Source organism: Macaca mulatta, chromosome 1 (assembly GCF_049350105.2).
Source record: "Macaca mulatta isolate MMU2019108-1 chromosome 1, T2T-MMU8v2.0, whole genome shotgun sequence".
Taxonomy (NCBI): domain Eukaryota; kingdom Metazoa; phylum Chordata; class Mammalia; order Primates; family Cercopithecidae; genus Macaca; species Macaca mulatta.
Genome location: NC_133406.1, coordinates 143,143,875 through 143,168,859, shown reverse-complemented (window position 1 = coordinate 143,168,859; position 24,985 = coordinate 143,143,875). Strand labels below are relative to the sequence as shown.

The 24,985-nt window shown below is 37.0% G+C and overlaps 1 protein-coding gene across 4 annotated transcripts in view; it reads right to left on the bottom strand.

The window, feature by feature from the left end:
- Window positions 1-24,985, bottom strand: part of DPYD (dihydropyrimidine dehydrogenase) — an 860,002-nt gene that overhangs the window by 26,577 nt on the left and 808,440 nt on the right. For all 4 annotated transcript variants that reach the window (XM_077987630.1, XM_015145562.3, XM_077987644.1 and 1 more), the window contains one exon: window positions 614-757. In XM_077987630.1, coding sequence (XP_077843756.1) covers window positions 614-757 — 144 coding nt within the window. The remainder of the gene's footprint in view (window positions 1-613; window positions 758-24,985) is intronic.

The window sequence follows — 24,985 nt, the reverse complement described above, 5'->3', positions numbered from 1 at the left end:
ACACAAGACCTCTCTGTATTATTTCTTACAACTACATGTGAATCTACATTTCTGTCAAAATGAAAAGTTTAAGGAAAAAAGTCAAGAAAGGTAACATATACTCATAATCCCATCTTAATTATAATTTTTGTTATTACCAGAAAATAATCTCCTGAGAACCAAATAAATGTCCAGGCTTTCCAGAGGCCAAACCAGAGAATGTTTTCCCAAAACTTTCAAGGGATCACACTGATATTGATGTGCTTATTGATAACTGAGTTGTGCTACATACATGACTAACATAAGATTGTTGGAGTTAATTATAGATTAAAATAATTTTTAAATGCCCATAAGAAAACAAGGAATTTCATCTTAATATCTCCTGACACATTTAATGTATATAAAATTTTTCAAGAAAGGCATGCTTGACAGTGTTCTAGAAAGTATAAAATATGCAAATAAAAAGGATTATTTTATAATTTAAATGCAGTTTTCACCATGGACAGATTTAAAAAAAAAAACTTTCATTGTATTTCTAAAGCCAAATTAGTGATACATTTAAGCAGTAAATAAACATTTTAGCTATATTTGTATAGTAAAGTAGGTATACTTATATAGTTGGCATAATTTTTACCTTGACGGTAGGAACAGGCCATTTGGGGATAAAACAGTTTCTCTTAAGTGGTGAAAAAGCTGCATTTTGTTCTTTCAGTCTAATCTTGTTTTCTGCTATGATTTTCTTGCGCTGTTCAAGATAAGGTCCAAAACTTGGCAGTTTCTAAAAGGAAAACACACAAATAAGAAAGCATGTTAGCTCAGAGAAGAGAAAAATGGGAAGATATAAACATATAAATATTATCAACAAACAAATGTGTGTCTAGGGATTATTTCATGTATACTGTAACTAGGTTTTCACTCATTGTTTTGGACCACTAGTCTTCTAGGTATCAGGTTCCATTAATTATTAAAAAGAACACAACAGTACAATACTTTTACCAAATATTTGTGTATTACATATACAAATGTTAATTAAAATACATTTCTAAATGGAAAAAAGTTCACAATGGCAAACCAAACCCATTCACTTAAAACAATAGCTATTAGTTAAACCATTTGTTTGGTTTATATAGACAGAAGGTGAAATCTATTGATGCTTTTTTCCCCTTCATCAGGTTTTTAGCATGATATAGACACAGTTGTAGTCCCTGACAAATGCTTTTGTCAATAGCAAAGGTACTTTGCCAAAGTTCTCATCTGGATCTCTATTTTATTGTGTTCAAATTCTTACTACATCTCTTTAAAGATTGTAACTAATGTTGATTGCAATTTACTGGAATAGCTGAAAAACAAAATGGTAAAAATATTGATTTCTCTATACAGAAAATAAATTTTATTTTGCATGGAGGCAAAAACAGAAATGAAAAGGAGAGGAAATATTACAGTGCTTAAACAAACTCCATCAGTATTCAAAATGACATCACGGAGCTTTAAATTTCAAGGTTATTCAATTGTACTTTACAAAGTTCATTTAGAAAGATACCTGGGCGTCATGGAAAAATGCTAAGTGGTTTCAAGTTAACACGAAAATGCCCTCATACCATTCATTATCCCACAATTATTTTCTCTTCACTTTGTCCTTCCCCTCTTCTAGAACCTTTGATCTTCACTTTTACTGACACATACTGCTGGTGATAGACATCACTGAATTCCAAATGTTTTGTGTCGGCCTGTAACCTGGAATTGCTAGGTCTTTTTCATAAGACTGCAAAAATACACTCTCTCTCCTACAGAATAAAGCCCATTTATCTAGCTGATGGAGGTTTGGAAAACTACAGCACTCCAAGGTCACCCTGATCTCTGACCTAGCAAGTATTTTGGTGAAAAATCACACTTGTTTCAAAACACTGGCCTCCACATTTCATCTTGCATAGCGCCCGAGGAAAATGAGTTCTCTGGTCCTCTAGAGACCTCAGTAGAGTAGGTAAGCTAAACTTAAACCATGTTCCAATTAAGCTGAAGTGCAAACTGCAACTGTAGTTTATATTAGTGAAGAACATATTTATGTGGAAATATCTAAGATTGTTACTTCCATTATCAATTCATTATAATGATGTCAACAAGTCAAGTAAATGGGAACAATGTTATGAATGCCAAATTAATTTATATACAATTAGACTAGAACTGAGTACTTCATCTCTATACCTTAATGCTTTCCTAAATTGTAATATTTAATGGTTGCAGTACTATGAAATGATATGGAGGGAGATAGTATTTTGTATCTATTTTGCTATAAAACAAGTGATACTGACTTGCTAAAAGCATAAAATAAATAAGAGTATAAGACAAGTCCTCCTTATCACATATATAAGCATCCTTAATATAGAAAAGACAATGCTTTTTTGAAATGTCCTTTTATGAAGTGGCTTTTTCTTGGGGCATATGAGGTGTTAGGGATTACACTTGGTGCCAAAGACATGCCTTTGGGGTCTAGAAAACATCACATAAAGTGGTGAGCACATGTCCACATGATATAAATCTTCAGAATGTCATCTCCTGCGTGTTTCTCTTATACCTCAAGGCCATCTCAATCCTAATCTCATATACTCAAAGACCATCAAGAATGGTTACGTGTTGAAACATATGACCTCTGGTTCTAGCAGATGCCTCATGTTAGCAGGCTCCATGAAAATCAGAACCATTATTTTCCCTGTTGGGGTTTACATGATTCTCTGTTTGGGCTTTACCTTACTCAACATCGTCTAATGTCACCTAAGAGTTTTGTAAAGGCCATTCAAAATAAATCATTCTTGGAACTTTCAAATCTATCTTCCTTTAAGTGTACATCAGAGGATAGCATTTTTTTTTTTCATTTAGATTATTCTTTATCCAAATGCAGACAATGAATGGAGTTAAATTTAAACCATAATGATTTCAAATTGTTTCAACAATGGTAATAACAACAATAAATATTTGAAAATCTTTTGATGCTGAATATAATACAGCCTGTGTAAATATCCAACAGCCTGACACTTTCTGTCATTTTTTGCAATGATTGACCACATTTGCCATACATAAATTATGTTACACAGCCTTCCCCTGGCTAACATGCTAAGTTTCTAATGTGCTAATTGGTTTTATAATTAGTCCTAAAGAGAGAATCTCAATTTAACATAAAGATTCCTACAGGATTTTCTTTGTGCATTTGTTAGAAGAATTAATGGACTAAAAGGAAAACTTGCCAATTTTTTTTAATTGAAAGCAAAAAAATACCAAATATCAGTGACTGCTCCTTCAACCTTCCACCAAGAATCTCCAAATCAAATTGGGTTCATTTTTGTTTAATTCCTCACTGCTACGTGGAGCTCTCAGAGACTATGGCACAGTACCAGCTTCCAAAACTTCAAGGCTGCCGTAGACATTTTGCTTTCCTTATTAGTTTGAAAATTTAAGTGCTTTAAAAATACGTTGTATATATTAAAGTGGTCCTAAGGATATTTGAGTACCGAACATTTAAAAAATTAAGTTTTCTGAAAACAGAAAACATCAATTCCCTCCTGCACCAAAGGAACACCCGATCACCTTTACACATACCACATTTAGGCATATGTTTGTGTTCTGATCTTGGAAAAAAAAAAAAAAAAGGAAAAAGCAAGCAAGCAAAACAAAGCTAAGAAAGAGTGAAGATGAATGCATAGTTGGTCACTGTGTGTGTGTGCAATCAGTGATGATTAATAAAGCATTTAGTTCAAATCTCTGCCTGAACATATAGTTAATTGATTTCCTATTGCAGGAGGAGAAGCAGCAGGACCTGACAGTGCCAGCAGCAGGAGCTTTTCCTCTTCATTCATTATTTTCTTACAGAAAAGTTGTAGCCTGCGGTAACTCAAAGTGAGAGGTTTTGAGCGTCATGCTATATTTCTTAAACAAAGGAAAAAGTTCTTTAGGACTATCAAAAGCTGCTTTGTAACTGATGAACTGAACAAAGCTCAGAAATGGTGTGATTTTTGTTTCAATAGTTTCTCCAGGGATTCATCATTGATGAATTTGTTCTCACCAGAAAGGCTAAATCCTACTCATTTAAAGATAACAGTATCTTACACTAAAACTGTCTCTATCCAGATATAAAAAGCATTACATTGCCGATAGAAAAGTGACAACATAATGAATCAACAATGATACCTTAAGCCAGCAAAGCTTTAAAGTAAAGAAGTCTATTTGGATTATAATTTATTCATGGATCAATCTAAAGGTAATTGAGCATATTATGAAGTAGAAAAGGGTTCTTGTTTGTAATAGAAGCAAGCACTCGCATCTTCCAGTTTAAATTGCATAATTTTTATGAGAATGGCAGCAAGTTGCCTAATAGCACTAGTCTGTAGTACTGTAATGGATCAACTCTATTTTCTTAATCACACTCTCTTATCTAATTGGAAACAATAACAGAAAGACAAGTAATTACTTGGATATCCAAATTGTAATATGTGAAAGATGAAAATATTTCAGGCTTATATCAGAATATATCACTCAGTATCAGATATATATGTATATATATGTATCTCATTCAGTATAAACCTGAAATCTATCTATCTATCTATCTATCTATCTATCTATCTATCTATCTATCTATCTCCTTTATACCTATTTCGTGTGTGTGTGTGTGTGTGTATACAACTGACAGACTAAAGGATAAGTTACATGTAAAGGATATCTAAAAGTTGACTTTTTTTCCCCAAAAGACATGTTTGCCTATGACATAGTTCTATTATTTATCAGTCTTTTGACATTTATTCAACAAATACAACATTTAATATCCACTCTGGGCCAGGAACTGTCTTGTGATACATTAAAGGCTAAACAATTTCCATACAGTGCAGTACAAAATATAATTGTTATTAATTTTATAAGTATATTTTGCTATTCATGAAGGGCTAATGTCAGATTGAATTATATGTCGAATATACCTGGTTATTTCAGTTATCTCAAGGAATAATACGCCAGACTCCTTGGAAAACTGTTTGAACTCAATAAAATAACCAATAATTGCAGAGAAAAATGAAGAAAAAAAATGTTCAGAGTTGATCTTTAAAAACTCAAAAACCTAATTGAAGTAGTTCTTGGACACCTAAAATCAAAAATATGGGAACAGTGTGGTATAATGGTTGAGAGCATGGGTTCTCTGAGTCTGTTTCATTATCTATAAAATGGCCATTTTGAGGTTTAAATAAAGTAATCCATGTAAAGTTTCTAACTCACCCTAATTTCAGTCTCTGTGTGCTCAGCATGATTCAAGGTAGCACAGGAGATAGAGATGAGAAGTGTCTCTTTTGTTCTGTACTTTCTGAATTCAATTACTTTTCTTCTTTCCTCTTTTCAATTATGAAAGTAATCAGTTACTTACATTGGATGCTGTTTTTATTTCAAAATAAGTTTTAGCATGGTTTAGAATCAGAAGCTCAGATTTTCCCATGTGTAACTGGCATGTAATGCTTAATCACTGATATCACAGTACGCAATGTTTCATGATATTATCAAATTTGGACAGTGGAAAACAATAAAAAGACAGAGACAGAAAGTTCATCAACATATTACATGTTACCATAGTGCTATGTGGTGCCAATGATGCAAATCAGGACACTGGCATTGGACATGTAAAAGATATAAAATATGAGTATTAGTTTAACCTGATAAATATAAGCATACAACTTTTGATCAAATGTATGATATCTAAATCGGTCAAAAGAGATAGTTCATGTTTCACAGTGAAAGTAGAAAGTCAACATTCACATAGTGATTAAGGAAATAATTTAGAAGTCAAATTTGCATTAAAATCAGTTTTGCACTCATTAGCTGTGTGACTATGAGCCAATTACTTAACTATTCTGCCACTAATTTTCCTTATCAATGAAATGAGAATGACAGTATCAAACTCACGATGTTGGTATAAGCATTAAATAGAATAATATTTGCAAAATGCATGCCTGCCAATTTATTCCCATAAGCCTTAACTGCTTCTATTGCATTGTGTACTGTGCTCCGTGTTTCCATGTTTGCTCATGCCTCCCCTCTGCCAGAATACCCCATCCTGTCTTTTTCACCTAGTACATGCCAATTAAGCTATTTAGTTTCAGCTCAGTCTTCACAACACCTAAGTAATCTCCTTTACCGATTACCCTCCCTGCCCAGTGGTTTAGAATATCCTGGGCATATTTTCATCTCTGCACCTACTACACTGCCTTATCATCATTAGCTTATGCGTCCATCTGCCCAGCTTGAGATCCTAGACAGGCAGCTTTGATCCAGCACATAATAGGTGCTGAATATAATGTTTCAGAGCTTAATGAATGAATGAATACATGAATGAATGAATATCTTGAATATATTTACAAAACCTTTCTGGTTGTTTGAATTGTCAAACAATCCCAAACAATTACTTTCAGAAGCAAATTAAAGTATATAAATAGGTTTTTAAATATGACATGAAGTAAAAAAATCATACGTACAGAAAAGCTGTGTTTCATACATTCAGAAAACATTTATAAGGAGCCAGACACTTGAAATTTATACAGAAAGGATAGTGTGTGACCTTAAAGAGCCTATATTAATAACAATTGCAATACCCTGTGACAAGGGCTGTGGCAGAAGTGACACAAACTGTTATATGAGCAGTGACAATGTGTATCTAACCCAGGCGGAGGGGTCAGAGATTTTCTAGAAGAGGTGTCATCCGAGCTAAACCCTGAAGGATAAGGTGAAGGCAGGATGGCAAGTGGTGCAGGTGGAGGCGTGAGGTCAGGAAAGGGGAAGAGAATCCTCCAGGTGGAAGAAACAGCAGAGGGAGAAGGGTGACAATTTGGAAAAGGCACCAGGGAGCCAATGGACTGCTAACCCTCTGCTCCATCGTTCATAAGCTACAAGAGGGTGAGGCACTTCCCCTGTGAAAAGCAGGCAGAGCGCATGATGTTGTGAAGTGATGAAGTCAGATCATGAATTAGGAATAATGTCAATCAAGAGAAGAAAATCTAACATTCATGGAATGCTAGCAAAGGATGATGGAAATAAGGCTTGCTTCTGCTAAGTGCTGTGCAGGTGCTGGAGTCTAGGCCACAAAGAGGACCAGGAGGCTGTTCCTTCCAAAAGCAGTTCTTAGCCTTATGAAAATGATTGAGTCAGATTCAAAGGAACTGAGATAAGGAAATTATTATTTTAATATTGAAACAATTTAAATAACTCACATCAGGTATCTCTTTACAAACTGTAAAGAGACTTTTTAAAGTGAGGATTTTTCAAGAAATACCTCTAGGTTGGGATTTAGGAAATGTGGTATTGATGGCATGTTTTAGGAGAAACCAGAACAAAGAGATGGTCCAACCATTATGCATGGAGAAATGTAGAATTCTGAAGGAGAGGGGGAATAGAAAAGAGAGGAGAGGGTAAAAGAAAGTGTGAAAAGAGAGGGCAAGAGAGAGGGAGCAAAGCCTATTGTTATGAGGCTGAAGGACTTTTATAAACAGGGAGAGTCACTATTGAATTTTAAGATGTTTGCATTGCTCCAATCTAAATCCTCCTCCATAGCCTCTATCTAAGAACATCTGCTACACACTTACATGCCTTGGTGAGAAATTTGGAAGAAAATCGGGGAAACAGGGTTGAGTTTCATGGTTGGGTTGGCATATAGCTGAAAAGAATAGAAACCAACAGGAGGGAGATTTGAGGGAGATTCAGAATTTAATGATAGCTGGAATTTATAGCCAGAAGTAATCTAGAGAACAGAATCTCTGGGGATTTTGTAGCAATCTCCAGAAGGACAGGACTGGATGAAGTCAGCTGACATCTGGCTTACATACTTCATTGTAAGGAGAAATAAGATAAGTAGAGGACGACATGCACAATCTGATGTAACCCAGATCCAATGAGCAATTAATTCCAACTCAGAGGTTAATACAATCTTTACAGTGAAGGAGGAATTTAAACTATGCTGAAAAATTCTGAAAGGGGAAAACAGTGTCGAGTTGTAGGAGGAGAAGAGAAGTAAGGGAATGAAGTGAAGAAACTATAAGATGAGCTTACCCTTATACGGCTAAAATATACTAAGTGACAGGGAGATAGTGGGGGACTAAGCTGGAATATCTATAGATAGGGCTCTGAATTTTGGGCACAGTGTTTGGATTTTATTCTTTAGGGTATATGGGAACACCAGATATTTGAAAATGTGTGACCAGATCCTCATAGTGGCAGAAGGGTGGACTGTGGGATGATGGTGGTAGCAGAAAGGGAGAATGATCCAGAATGTTGGAGATGGGATTCTGGTAGTGGTAGAAAAGTGAACTAGATGAGTTCTAAGTTTATCATTATTTCCCTTTTTTTTTTTTTTTTTTTTTTGAGACCGAGTCTCACTCTGTTGCCCAGGCTGGAGTGCAGTGGCATGATCTCCGCTTACTGCAACCTCCACTTCCCTGGTTCAAGTGATTCTCGTGCCTCAGCCTCCCAAGTAGCTGGGATTACAGGTATGCGCCACCCCACCTAGCTAATTTTTGTATTTTTAGTAGAGGTGGGGTTTCACCATGTTGGCCAGGCTGGTCTCGAACTCCTGACCTCAGGTGATCCACCCACCTCAGCCTCCCAAAGTGCTGGGATTACAGGCATGAACCACCACGCCCGGCCAGGTTATCAGTATTTTCAAAGCTGTTATAGTAGAAAATTTAAAAAGGTTCTACGGTGTAATGGTTAATTTTATGAATCATCTTGACTGGGTTAAAAGATGATGCCCAGGGAGCTGGTAAAACATTATTTGTGGGTGTGTTTGTCAGGGCGTTTCCAGAAGCGATTAGCATTCAGATCAGTAGATCAAGTAAAGAAAATATGCCCTGAGTAAAGAAAATGTGGGTGGGCATCCTCCAACTGGTTGATGGCCTGCAAAGAACAGAAAGGTGGAGGAAAGGCAAATTATTTCTTTCTTCTGGAGTGAGAGCTAGCACATCCATCTTCACACGCTCTTGGATATTAGAGCTCTAGGTTCTGGGGCCTTTGGACTCTAGGATTTATACCACTCGCCCAGTCATCTCCTCTACCACCTGCTGCCCCCCTCACCTCCCAGTCCTGAGGCCTGCAGATTCAGGCATAGAGTTAAGTACGCCATTGGCTCCCCCAGTTTTTAGGCCTTCAGAGTCAGACTGAATTACACTACAGGCTTTCCTTGTTCTCCAGCTTGCAGATGGCATGTCATGGGACTTCTTGGCCTCCATAACCATGTGAGCCAATTCCCATATTAAATTCCCTTTTATATACCTATATATAACCAATGGGTTACACACAGATATAACCTATAACCTGTTATATATGCTGTATTACATGCTATAATAACATAACCAATAGGCTGTATATAGATATATGAGGGAATTGAATATGGGTTATCTATATATAACCTATTGGTTATGGATATATAAGAGGGAATCTATTATGGGAATTGGAATTGGCTCTGTTTCTCTGGAGAACTCTAATACATGTAGTATCCAGGAAACAGAGACCCAACACTGACTACCTGTGCCCACACCGTAGATCCAACATTGATCTTCACTCCCACACTGCCTGTTGACTGCCTCACTGTGACTCACAATGGCTTCTGCCCTGAAACTCCTGCATGCTGTCATTCTTCCTGACAGACTTCTATTTCTATCTCTTTGCTGGTCATCTTTCTGTAGATGACACCTCCTTTATCACCATCCCCTGCTCAGTCAGATTCTTAACTTTTAAAATTACATAGGAACTTTGTTAACTGGGGGCTGCATAGTCTATGGGCTGCCAAAGAGTTACTTCTTAGTCAAAAGGAACATAAAGCAGTGTTGCTGGACGACCTGGGAAGGGTAAAATGACTTAGTTTTACTTTCCTTGCACTCTAAAGAACCTTTGCTTGTATTTTGTAGAGATGACGAGGTAGGGGAGGAGACACGGGGAAAATCAAGTTCCTCAAAAATAGCTGAGAGGGGATTACAAATTTAGCAAGGGAGATGGAAGGAATTGCACCATCATCATCACCTTCATCAGCTTATTAACTGATCATGGCTATATACCAGACACTTTGCAAAGCACATGAGTACATTATCTCTTCCTTATTGCCAAGAAGATAAAGAATACCCATGAGGTGGGTATTCTAGTATCCATTTATACACAACAACACTGAGGGGCAGAAAGACTAAGAAACTTGCTACAATTCTGACCATTAATAAATGGCAGAGCCAGGATTCAAATCCAAATCTGCCTGATGGGAGATTCTGTGCTCTGCTGTCACTCATATTTCTTTGTAGTCCTTACAAAGTTTTGTATAAGGTAGGTGTTTAATATACTTTTTATTTACATAAAGAAGCATAACACTTACACACTCCATTCCCTGAAATCGATGCTTCCTGTTTTTCTTATTCCACAAATTGTGAAGGGAAAATATTTCACACAGTAGAAACCATTAAAAAAATGCTGAACACATACCAAGCAACATATCTGAATTAGTTTGGTCCTGTTTATTACTGGCCTCAAGTTTAATGAGCTCAACTTAATACAGGTGAAAGGCCAGGGTGTTACATGCAGAAGTTAATGAAATACCATAGAGCTGCTGAGAAAATGATTAGCAGCCAAATGTGAATTTAATATACTTCATCTTCAAGAAGCAATGCCCCGTGGGAGGCATCTTGCTGGGGGAGGTAATGTGGCATATTGGAAACAGTCCTCACTTGGGAATGAGGAGATGGGGCTCTGATCTTAGCTTTGCTGTCAGCTGATTTTGTGACCTGTGGCAGGCTGGCGACTCTCTCATGTATCTCAGTTTTCTCACCGGTAACATGAGGGGGTTTGACTACATGATCTATGAGGTCCCTCCCAGTGATGCGATCTGTTTTGTTTTCAAATTCACAATTAGAAATCCTTAGGGTTTATGCCTAGGTGGCATCACATTGTCTGTGAATCAAACATCGGATTGAGTCATAACTCTTTCCATCCTACTTAACTATAGAACATTCTGAGTCTATTAGGCTATAACATAGGGATATCATGGATCATGTTTATCAAACTTCCAAGATTGGAGGGGTTCATAAACTTCATTAGTAAAAGGTAAAACTAAAGATATTATAGCTATTTTACCTCATTATTAAATAATGAAATCTGTACAGAAAATTAATAGAACTAAAAATATTTTAATGAAAGCTATTATAAATCTGTATGAATTGGGAAATTCATAGTTCATAACTAATATTACACTGTAATTATCTTGACAAAGTTTGATGTCTAGTTACAAACTCATCTGAGACGCACTCTATAGAAAATCAACCACAAATATTAGAAGTGAATATAAATGATAACAGGCATGAAATTACTAAAGAGGTAAGAATAAAATATAGATACACATGTGGTTGCATTTGCTATATATTAGAGTTTTAGGATTTGGGAGAAAAATAGAACCTTCTACTAAAACAATGTAATATGCAGAATGATCATGGATCTTAGGATGCAGAAACTAGCTGAATGACCTGGGGCAAGCCACTTGCCCTCTGTAAGCCTCAATTTTCATCTGTATAAAACAGAAATAACAATGATCACCAAGCCCATTTGTTCTTCACCACAACTATTTAAAATAGGAAAAGCATTAATAGATGATTAAAATACAGCTGTTACTATTTTGAAAACTCTAAAGCATTATAGAACCAAAGTATTATTATATTGTGCGTAAATCTCATTTATGCACAATGTAATACATAATGTAAAGATGATGTGAGTACTCTGAATTATAAAAATGTCACAGAGTATTAACAACACATAAAGAGCCGGGCGCGGTGGCTCAAGCCTGTAATCCCAGCACTTTGGGAGGCCGAGACGGGCGGATCACTAGGTCAGGAGATCGAGACCATCCTGGCTAACACGGTGAAACCCCGTCTCTACTAAAAAATACAAAAAACTAGCCGGGCGAGGTGGCGGGCGTCTGTGTTCCCAGCTACTCGGGAGGCTGAGGCAGGAGAATGGCGTGAACCCAGAAGGTGGAGCTTGCAGTGAGCTGAGATCCGGCCACTGCACTCCAGCCCGGGCCACAGAGCCAGACTCCTTCTCAAAAAACAAACAAACAAACAAACAAACAAACAAAAAAAAAACACATAAAGAAAGATTTTCTCAGCAACAGTCCTTCCAGTGCCTTAGGAGTACTTGGATGAAATAATTTGCTTTTGAAATCCACCTTCAAAATGCTACTGCTTTCATGGCTAAATGTTGCATAGAATGTCAAGGGCAAAAACCAATGAGGGAAAATGGAATAAAAATTGCCTTGCACAATGGAATGGAAGCAAAGGAAAACAGAAAAATGAGGTGATGAGGAAAATGGGGCTGCTATAAATACGGAGTAAAAAGTATACAGGATTCAGGCTATATTCGGAGCAAGAATAGGTTAATCAATTTTCTTCCACATTTATGCAATATGATACCTAATATCCTCCAACGCAGAAACACCTGGATGACTGTTTTAATCCCTTTTACAGCACAGGACATAAAGTATCACCTTTTGATCCATCTAAAACCCTATTTAGAGTTACAGTTCAGGGCATACTGGAATAAAATGATCATTTTGAAAGTCAATTTTTAGTAGTTCTACGCTAAGCAGGAGATTTATATTGGAAAGAAAATAAAAGCAAGTGCAAATTTTTTAATGTAAAGAAAATATCTTTCTAATATAATTATCATACATGTATGAAATATTAAACTTGGGAAATGTATATTTTATATGTTTGGCAAAGTGCTCCACAAATAATACCTTCTCCATGCAACTACAGAATACAGTAACAAACATCCATAAATCAGAATTCATCTCAAATCTAGGTCTCCCAATTCCAAGCCTAGTGCCGCTCTCTCTACATTGGCCATGAACTTCCTGAAGTTTTTGGGCTACTGTTTTGCCCAACAATATCAAAGTTTTTGGTGTTTTAGGAAAATATACTGAGGGAAAGACCTAATAAACTACATTCTTGGGAAAGGCTCCTTCTTTCAGATGTATTTGTTGAGTATTTACAATTTGTCTAGCACATGCTATGGGCTGGCCATTGAAGACATAATGGAGAATAAAACAGATGTGATCTCTTTCCTCAGGGAATATGTAATAACGTTTAGTGCAACAGGATTAAACATAAATCATCCCACCCATCTGCACTTTCACCCTCTGTCTTCTCTTCCACTACTAAGAGAAGTATCCTGTGCCCTTTTAAAGACTCCACTCATGGACTCCATCTCACATACCCTCTGATCATATGAAGGAATTTGTTTCTGTTCTTTTTATCTTTGACTATTCAACAATTTACCCTCATTTTTACATTATTTTCATTAGCACATAGATATACTTTAATCTCTCTCATCCTAAAAACAAATATACTAAGCATAACAAAACAATTCCTGTGACCCTACAGCCACTTTCAGGCATCATTAATTTACTTCCCTTCAAACTTCTTTTATCATTTTTAATAGTGTCTGTCCTCACGCTTTCACCTCCTATTCACTCCTGAACATACCCTTTTCAGGAATTTGTCCTCCATTCCAAACAACTGAAATGCTTCCATAATGAAGTTAACAACAAGCTTTGTTGTGCAAATCCTGTGGCCACATTTTTGTTTGTGCTCATCTAACTTTATCTCTCAGCATCATTAAACTTAGTTGACCCTTCTTTCCTTCTTAAAACGCTATCCTATGGCTGGGCACAGTGACTTATTCCTGTAATCCCAGCACTTCGTAGGCCGAGGTGGGAGGATAACTTGAGCCTAAGGGTTTGAGACCAGCCTGGGCAACATAGAGATACCCCATCTCTATTTAAAAACAATAAACAAAACCCCCACTATTCTGTTTTTCATCCTACATCACTTCTAAGTGTCTCGTTTGCTGGGTAGTACATACACCTCAAATCTCTCTACTTTTCACCATTTCTACTGATATGGCTATAGTCCAAGGCTCAATTGCCTCATCCTTGGGCTGCTGCAATAGCCTCCTAACCAATCTACCTGCTTTCTCTTTTGATTTGGTATAATGCATCCTCCTTATAGTATCCTGAGAAGTTGTCTTAAATAGAAACTATGACAGATCATTCCTCTGCTTAAAATCCTTCAATGATTTCATTGCTTTTAGAATAAAATCAGAAAACATCACCATGACTGTAGGTTTATCTGGCCCCTGCCCACCTCTTCAATATATTTTAACCACTGTCCCCTTTACTCACTACACTCCAGCCATACTGTTCTTGCTATTCTTGAAAAGTCTTATAAGGTCATATGACCTTAGGGCCTTTACATTTACTGTTTTTTTTTTTTTTTTTTTTTTTTTTGGTCTGCATCCGGATCTTTGCATGGTTGGATCCCTCACATGTTTTAGGACTCAGATAAAATGTCACCTCCTCACAGAGGCACTCTTTGACCACCCAATCCACAGTAGGCCTTTCAAATCACACTATTCACATCTCCTTTTAAAAAATATTCACATTGTTTATTTGCTTATTTTTAAAAATCTCCAACCCCTCTAAAAGGTATGAGCTACGAGAATAAAATGTTCACTAATCTTATTTACTAATTTCCAGAACCGTGAGCAATGCCTGGCTCATTGTACACTCTTGAATGAATGAAGGTACTGGGTACATTTATACACAGTACAGTCTTGAACTTAGCTTGGCTTCCAATTCTGGCTCCATTTTTACTAGGTTTTTGACTTAGTCGTGTTTTGCTTAACTTTTGTAAGATCTCAGTTTCCTCACTCATAAAATGGGAAAAATATTTTATAAGGTTGTAAAGATTATATAATTTATATAAATTGTATAGAGTGAAGCCAGAGCTTAATACACAGTAGGCACTTAAGAGGCCTCTTTGCCATCATTATAGAAATTCTTATCAACATTATTTTTGTTATAGAAATTCTAGCAATGTCTCATAGCTTTCTATTATTAACTTTGTGAATTACTCATGTACACAAGGACACTATTTTAATGTATTTATTTTTTAAAAAGTGCTTTTAAAATATTTTGCTGTGTGCTTAATATTATGATATAGTAAACATTTCCCATTCCTTCAGAAAACCATTTCTCCAGCATTTATAAGGGAAGTCAATGGATTAAGCATGTTGTACGTGATGGAGAACTGCTTATTTCACATTTAGACTGCATACACTGTATAAAGTCAGGATTGCTCATACAGTTGTGTAATTTTGTGCTCCACATGTTTAAATAAGTAAAATTAAGAAAATGAAGATTTGATAGTTGACGAGTAAATGTAAACACTAGTGCTTAAAGAATGAAAGCAAGACCATTCTGTAGCCTAAACTAGATGCTGTCATCTGTGGGGGTTAGGGAAGATGCTAAGATCTGAGCCTGCTACCATACTACTTCACGAACATCTTGCAGTCTGTCACTTCACAGGCAGCAACAACATCTTCTCTAAACAGCGGAGACTTGAATTCATCAGGGATTCCTGTAGTACAGTATATGCTTAACTTAAGTACCTGCTTTCCCGTGATTTCCATAGATTATCATATTCATGACACTGTGGAGTGAAAGCATCCTTCTCACTCTCTAACCAGAACATGAAAAAGAAATTAAAACATTGGCAGGCACTTTGTCTCCAGTTTGTTGGACAAGTAAGAAAAGGACTTTCCACCCATTAATGTAAATGAAATTCTGTCAACTTAGAGCATTTAAACAAAGATGACAGCAGCCTGTCTATTAATAAATTCCTGACAGGGTAACAATTACATTTGTAGTTGACTGTTTTTCTTTCAATAAATGTAGGTCAGTGGGTATTTTTAAAGAATCTGTTTAAAATAAATTTGCAAACCCCAATAACTTTTCTTCTCATCTCTATTAACCCAGAAAGTAACTTTAACATGCACATTCTTGCTTCTTAAGAGTGGGTTTTAGAACAGTGTGGTCAAAGCATTTTTAACACCTATAACTGTGTAATTAAATATGTGTGTGCCTACTGTGCATATACACATACATATACATATAATACATATATATAATACATATATGACATCTATATTCTACCTCAATATTTTGAATTGAATCCTATAGAAAGATTTAAAGCACAGTGGGCTCTCTGTTATCCAGGGATGGTTTTTCCATTTAGGGATAATCTGGGCCCTTCCGTTACTGCTTCTGACTATGTGCATTTCTTTCATTACTGACTATCAGAAAGGAAAGGTAAGAAAAGGTAACAAACTGATCCAGCTGGTTAGTCCTCTAGCCTTAGGAACCTAGGAATCTATTTTGTAGAGGAAGAAGAAGTGAATTTAATGAATAAATTCAGTTTGGGGGGATTATGTGTGGAATTCACTAATCCACTGGCCCAATATCCCGTTAGTTAGAGTTGAGAAAGTAGGTTTCTAAACAGAATCAGGATGAGATTTTCAATTTTCTTTTGTGGAAGGTCTTTCCAAGAGAATGTGTTTTGTCTGTCTAGGGGAGTTTTGGAGATGGTATATGTTGATATATTTGAATATCAGTTATAAGTACTATTACCTTCATTTATTACCAATTAAAAGCACAGCTCTATATTTCATCACATTTAAGATGCTATCATACATTGTTTATTCATACAATAAAGAAGAAAATATAAGGAAAATACATTGCTTAAAACATTACTAAAACTTTTTCACATTCAGTAGCTGGTAATTTGAAGATATAATGAACTGTAAGACAAAATGATTCAGAGGTATTAAAAATGAAAAAATGCATGTCTCAGATTTGGTAAAATGCATTGTGTTTTCTAAATACTTACTGGCTCAGTTCTAAGTCTCCTCATCACTGTTGGTAGCCATAATATAGTAATGGCACCTCATTACTCCTAGGGCGATGCTACATGCAAATTATATCATCATTCCTAAAACCCTATTTATAAGTGAAAGTCCAACTTTTGGATGAATAAAACTTCAAAATTTACCATCATAGAAAAGCAAAGAATAAGCCTTGTTCTATTTCCAGCATTATCCCAGAAAAACGATGTGTGACTATCGCAAAGAAAGAGAGGTGAGGGTGGACATTACTGTGTGTTATTGTTCATAATTTAACTGCGTTAAGTCCATGCCTGAAAACTTCTGAGATAGGTGCCTTTATTGTTTCTTGACTCCATTTTCCTATCCATATCTCTTCTACTCTTCTAGAGGTATGTGGTGCTAAAGTTTTTTTTAAAGTTAAAGACTATGTACATTATATATTTGTATTTGTAACTTCTAATGTGAATTCAAGGATAAAATAGCGTAAGCAATATTTGTTCCTTCAAAGAAACTCAGGATGTCCTAACTATTTTATAAGAGAATGATTTCCCTCTTGTATTCCTCCATGAATGTCTTTGCATGAGTTAAATATTTGAAAGGTTGACAGACTTAGTTATTTCTAGAAGAAGTTTCTGTTGATCAGTGTGCAGGGGTTAATTTTGGCACTGCCCCTTAAAGATACTCTCTCTGTGGCAAAATGAGCCACAGAGAGAAAGATACATAGGACAGTGTCAATACAGCATCATTACATCATTTAATGGCTCATGGTGCTTATGGCAGCCAACAGTCTGAGGAAAGCAGGTTTTCCCTGAATGATGAAAAAAAAAAACACACACATCATATTCAATAAAATCTTAAACAAATACCATATATTCCTGTTAGTCATTCAATGATGAAACTGTATGTGCGAATACACTAATGCATTCCTTAAATGCAAATTACTGCTAAATTCCTAAGTAAACTGTCTTCCACTTCAGAGCCATTGTAATCCATCTCTTATGTCAGATGAACTGTAGGACTTATCCTTCTGATCGCATAGGCTTTACTGCTTTTCGTCATTCATCTCTCACACTTGGTAATCCTTTTACCTCTCCCTTCCAAGTTTGTAATTTAAATGCAATCTATTCACAACTGAAAAAAGGACCCTAGTGTAAATAGGATGTCTTTAAGTTACGACCAAAGAAACCATTACTGCTCATACAATGGTGTGGGTTCTATTACACAGAGGACAATATGGGGAGGCTCACTCTTCACTTGCTTTCATCAATGTTTTGTGTCAACACACAGAATAAAGGGTGGGTGCTGAATTTGGGGTCTTCTCTTGCTTTGACTTGTTTCTTACGGTATTGCAGCATTTTGTGTTTGAGAGAAAAGTCTTTGAGTACCAGCATTGGCCCCCATGAGTTCTTCGGTTTGTCATCAACACGGATTCTGATTTGATTGTTTAAAAGTTCTAAAATAGCAAATTGGCAAAATTGGTATTCACTCAAAATCCTACATGGCCATTTGAAAGAGAATCATGTTTAGAAGAATTAAAAGGTGCATGTAAAATGCTTCCATAATATATTTTTAAGTGAAAGAGAAAGCAGGATTAGAGCAGCACATACAGTATGATCCTAATACAGTTTTTATTATACTTACGTATTTTCCTAATTTTCTACAGTGAGCACATACTACTTTTATAATGAGGAAAATGTTCTTAAAAGTATTGTCTTAAACGGCACACTAGCAGAAATTGTTATAAAAACCTATGCAGGAAGAAAATTACAATCATTATTATGGTCACAATTGTTACCTTGTATGTTTTTAAAATATGAATCTCAAATCATAATTTAGAAGGGTAGATACCAAAGAAATGTATGCTGTGGGAGGATGCATATGTAATGACTACACAGACAGAAATGTGATAAGTAGACCTCAGGCCCACTTCTAAAATATGGTTAAATACATAATAAGTAAGAAATGTCCATTCAGTTCAGCAAAGCACTGCATATGTTTGAGGATATAGATTTTTTATTCCTGAGAATATGAAACTCCTACATTTTAGGTCTATATGGGGTGTTGGCAAATTAATATCCTCCAAGAATTAAACTGCAATGCTAACATCCCAAGAATTAAAACTATAACGCCAGCTTTTATTAGAGTGAGTTCTTTTCCATTTGTAGCTCTCAAATAAGAAGTACATTTAGGTAGATATATATGTGAAAATATTTATATACAAAAACACATTAAAAGTTTGTCTTTCCAAATAAATTAAGTCAAACATTTAACTTAAACCAATGTTTGCTGAGCACCTACAATTTTTTAGGTATTGATCCCTTTAGCTGGCTCCCTATTCAATGAGGACACCCAAACTGCCTGCACCACAGCTGCCTTTTAACGGGAGACTACAGTGCATCTTACCAAGACACAGACTTAGGAGGTCCACATATAAACTATAGCTGATGTGAAATGACAAATTGGTCATGCACAGTGGCACACACCTATAGTCCCAGCACTTTGAGGGGCCAAGGAAGGCAGATTACTTGAGCCCAGGAGTTGAACACCAGCTTGGGCAACATGTTGAAACCCATCTCTACAAAAAATACAAAACTTAGCTGGGTGTGGTGGCATGCACCTGTAGTTCCAGCTACTTGGAAGGCTGAGGTGGGCGGATTGCTTGAGCCCAGGAGGTCAAGGCTGCAGTAAGCCAGGATTGTGTCACTGTACCCCAGCCTGGGCAGCAGAGCAAGACCCTGTCTCAAAATAAATAAAAATAAAAATATATAAATAAAATGACAAATCATGGATTTACTGTGGAAATGGGTAGCTTTTCTTACAGGATTAACTTTTGTACACAATCTCCTTTATGGAGTGTTTTATAGTACAGACAGATTCGAGTTGTCTTCAGATATCTACCCCTGAAAATGCTTAAAAAGGCAATTCCAGGCTGGTGACTCACACCTGTAATTTTAGCACTTTGGGAGGCCAAGGTGTGTGGATCACCTGAGGTCAGGAGTTTGAGACCAGCCTAGCCAACATGGCGAAACCCCATCTCCACTAAAAATACAAAAAAAATTAGCCAGGCATAGTGGTGTGTATCTCTAATCCCAGCTACTCGGGAGGCTGAGGTAAGCGAATCGCTTGAATCCTGGAGGCAGAGGTTGCAGTAAGCAGAGACCACACCACTGCATTCCAGCCTGAAAACAGAGCAGGACTCTGTAAAAAAAAAAAAAAAAAAAAGCAACTCCAGACCCCTGGAATAAAAGTATATGACAGGTTGAATGTGCTAACAGCACAAAGTTTCCAAAATAAAATCTTTATTGATTGATTGGCTGAATGCCTTGTAATTATCAAGTGTCACTCATTTATCTGCTGCTTTCAACTATATGTGAATGTATGGATGAAGAAAGACTTCCTGAACAATCTTCACTAGAAGATAATTTCAGAACCATACGCTAAAGCAAGGCTTTTTTATTGCTGTAAAACTGCAGAGGACATTCACAGGAAGCTGGGTCAAGCACTCTTACCGTGTATCTCATATACTAATTCAACCTATTTCCTAAGGTTTACTCACATTCATTCTATGAAGTTAATACAGAGACAATTAGGAGACAGATAATCCATTGTATACATATTGCGAGAAACCTTTAGTGTCACTAGAACGTGGAAGATGCAATTTATCATACTTTGTTTAGAACTTTTGCATCTTTATTCATAAGTGAAAACGGTCTATAATTTTGGTCTGCAATTTTCTGGGTTGTACTACTGTCAGGTTTTAGTATTAAAGTTGGTCAAGGTTCATAAATTTATTAGGGAGTTTTCTGTACCTTTCTATAAGCTGTAATTGTTGAAATAACATAGAAACCCCGATAAAACTACTAGCTCTTCAGATGTGAAATCACTTGTGCCGACATCTTTTTAATAATAAATTTTAAAATTTGTTTCCAGTTCTATGGAGGATTGATTACATAATCAATCTGAGTAGTTTTTATTTGACAAGAAATTACTCCTCCCTCTAGATTTTCTGACCAAATAATTATATGTAACACTTTTTCACTCTTTGTCTCCTGTGTTTGAGGTAACAGTAGAGAATTAAAGAATTCTGTTTTCATTCTTATAGAATACATTTTTGCTTCCTTTTTGCTTGAGATTTTATTGTAATTGTATATATCTATTGCTCTTTTCTTTTCAAATGTCACCTTTTGTTTTATTTTTCCTGTTCTTTTGGTTCTTCCCAAGACTGACCTTGCCGATGCAAGGGGGAAGTGACATCCCTTAGAGACCAGCACATCCCCTCCCAGTCCAGGCTGGTCTTCCACCTGGACTCTGGGTACCCTGAGCTCTCTTTATAATCTTTAGATTTTATTCTGATAACACCTTCTTTTTCCCGCTTCTGTTTCCCGCCCTGTTCTTAACCTTCTGCTTAAAGGCTCTTTCCATTTCTCTTTCTTTTTAACATATTTTTTTTCTAAGCCAGAAACTTTTCCAGCATACAGAGCCATTTACAAATACACAGGTAGGAAGCAAGAGATAACTGTAAAGTAGATTCCATGCTTCCTGGCTTCTGCATGGGGCAGGAACTGAGGAGGGCATCAAAAAAACAGGGTCCAACAATATAAGCTGCATTGCTGTTTAAGTGCCTGGAAACAGCAGTGCCCATTGAAGAGTACTGAACGTGGAATCAATACTTAATAAGGAGATTCGGGTTCTAGGGCTTTGTTTAAATTATTTTTTCTGCCAGATTCAAAAATTAACTCTTATCTAAGGGATCAGTCACCAAATTTCCCCTTTACTGTCAACTCAGAAGTTTAGAGCACTACATAGAACCAAACGGAAGAAAAAAATTCTAAGTTTTATAATCGCATTTATTTGCTTCAAAACTTTCAAAAAAACTTGTTTGTCTGTCTTTAATAACTCACATTTTGGTGGTTTGGAGCAGATCATCTGAAGATTGATGTTTAATGAGTAAATTACTGTTTCAGTTGCAAACAGGAAAGAAAAAAATAATGGAGGGGGTATGATAATATAATAATATTTAGTGATGAAGGGAGAAAATCCCTCATTTTTTTTTTTCACAGGCTTTAGGGACAAAAGGTTCTTTCCTTCAGGTATTAGAAATTCTGAACAAAAAGTATTCATTAGAAAGCATACTAAGTGTGTGATTTATTATGACTTCCAGTGACATTACAGAGCTTAAACAGAACAATATTTGAAAAAAAAGCCATGTGCCAGTGCATTCTACAATCCTGGCTTATAAATGTTAAGAAGTGAATTTTTAGGCCATCTACAGTGGGTCTCAGCACTTCAGTATGTCCCCAGAAGTCAGGTAACAGCTCTCCGTGCTAGAAAACCATTCAAAGCAATGACATGGAAATTAGCACACGAGTGTCCCGCTTTGCAGCCCAGTCCCTTGATTTCTGTGATTTGACAGGAAGATGATATCAAAGACTACAGGAAAGTGTTAAGGGACAGCTCAAATGCTGGTGTGTGTGTGTGTGGTGGAGCAGGTGAGCAGTTAGGATTGTGTGTCACGGGCTGACAGGAGAGGGAGTGTCAGGCTACCACGTGGGTGAACATGGGCCCTATCATAGGAAATATGCTTTTTGTTAGGACTCTCAATATCTAGAAGGAGGGGCAACCTTTCTGGCATGAATGTGCTACTGCTGTGAGGATCCAGTAAAAGGTCTTCTCAGGGTTTGTTTAAAAAGGTCAGCTCAGGAACTACTGACCCCTGTGACTTCATCCTGACAGTTTCAGCCCTCTCACAAAATCACTCTTGTCACTTCTAGCCTCCTGTGCTTTTCTGAAAACAAAACCCTCTACCACCTGCCGTCCATTATTCCACCAGCGAGCAACATGCGCTCTCTTCAGCTGATATTTCAATTTATTCGTGGTTAGATGTGCAGTAATCCTCCGACTGAAGCTGAGGGAGCAGTTTAAAGATTTAAAACAAAACAAAGCCAGTGCTTCAAACATCTCTTCATGCAAAGCTTACCAGATGCAGAAATGTGGCTAATTCTCATCTACACAAAAGCGAAACGAAGACCCGCAGATGGTCAGTGCCTGCCCTCTGCAGAGGGAGAGGCAGGGTTGGCTCCAAGTAACAAATAATTATCCAGGCCCTTTGTAAATCAAGTTGTACCACTTCTCCTGTGAGCATCCACAAAGACGGCTGCATATATTTGCTATTAGCTCCTTCTTTGTCTGGGGATTTTGTTAATGCCCCTTCTTCATATAAGTTTGTGTCGCCTTGTTCTCACATTTGACACCAACTGAAATAGCCTTGCAGAACCTTTGTTTCTATTTTCTTCAAAATGTGTATTCCTCAATGAGGTTTCATCTTAATCTCTTCTTTTCAAAAGGATATGAATTGAACATGCAGAGAATCAGCCTAACAGGACCGATTATCAATTTCCATTTCCTTTCAGCGCCTTTGCCACCCGTGGGCCACCTAGACAGCTTTCCTTGAAGACAAAGGGTGTCTGAAATGGACAACTTTATTTTATACACCGGTCTCTTAATGGATGACAGAGACTCATCGCACATAATAAATCCTTCCCCTGACCCTTTTATATAATGCACAACTGAGCTAAAAAGGAAATCAATGTTGCAATTTTAATTTAGCACTTTCATTCTGTTAATTTATCTAAAAAATCCTATGCCACGACTTTCCCTTGCCGAAACAGCCAATTCGTGTCAATAGGAAAATGTGAAAATGCTCTGAGTCTCTCCTCTGCATCCCCAACCGTGTTTTTAGTAGTATGGCTGTAAAAACCATGGGTCACATACTAAGCCCTCCATGTTTTCCTGTAAGTGCAAAGCTTCTTCTGCAAACAGTGTGAGCTCAGCAAGTTGAAGAAATATGGAGGGTCTTTAGGGAGAAAAGAATCTGGGACCACATTGTTTGTTAGTTTTGCTAAAGATGTTTGTGAAACTACTAAAATGGAATGCCAAGTGTCAACGTATGTATTAATGGTGATGCCTGAGCATATTAGTCAACTAGGGATATTAAATGGTGATTAATCTCTGGGGAGAGTTCTAAGTAATAAATAACACTGTGTTTTCTGTCAGGGCATCATAAAATAACTCTGGTTTTACTCTTTTCTCTCTGTATTTCACCACTCGAGAATAAGCCAGGGATAGAGACTTGCTTTACTCTGGGAATGATGCTGCCATATGGGAATGAGGTCAACTCTGCACCACACTGCACTAGTGCCATGGTGGAGATGCAGAGGGGTGGAGCCCCCGAGCAGGTGAGGACCTGCTACCTTTCCAGTAGGAATCTCCTGTCAAGAAATTGTTTCTTCAAGCCTTTATTCAAATATCACATCCTCAGTGGGACCTTTCCTAATTGCCCCATTGATGTAAAAATTCTTCCCTGCCTCCTGCCACTCCTTGGCTCTCACCATATCCCTTCCATGACTTTTTCCCCCCTTGGCACTTCTGACTTTCAATATCACTTTATAATTTACTTATTTTATTTATTATCTAATCTCCATTCCAATGATATGTAAGTATACTGCTGTTCACTAAATAATCCTCAGGGTATGGGACAGTTTTTAACATGCTGCAGGTGCTCAAAAACATGTTTCCCAAAGAATTATCATGAGGTCACGTCTGGCCAGTTTTTTATTGGGTGCAGGAATGGCGGCATTGTATAGGTTGATGCACGTAATGACTCTGTTGGAAAGAAAACCACCTCTTGCTCTCAGGGGTCCTTGTGAATTCTACAAGAGCTGAACTTGGTACAGGAGAAGGAGCCAAACTCCAAATCCAGGGTAACGAATTAGCCCAAAGGTGGGCTTATAAACAGAGTCAGATCCTGGGTCTTGTGTGTGGATGAAATAAAAAATAAACCTAGTTGGTTTGGGCTTGAAATAAGGCTTCAGCTATTAGCCCAGCATGGTGTAAGCAAAGTAATACAATAAGGGCCATTATAGCATAGGTACCATGCTTGGCACTGTAAGAGAGACAGCATCCTGGCCTGGGTCTGCAAGCAGATTATGATCTAGGGAAGTTAACATAACATGTTTCAAGTCTAGAGCAGGGCATGGAATATAATATCATAGGAAATCACAGAGGGTTTGTCCAAGATTCTTGAATCTTGAAGGATGGCAATGTTTTTTGTACCAGAGATGAGATAAATGGCATGCAAGGCAATGGGAATGCTGTTAAGGGAAGCAAAATGCATTTGAGGAGTAGCAGTTAGCCTCATGTAGCCCATTTCCTTTGTCGATGTTTGCTGGAGTACACATGA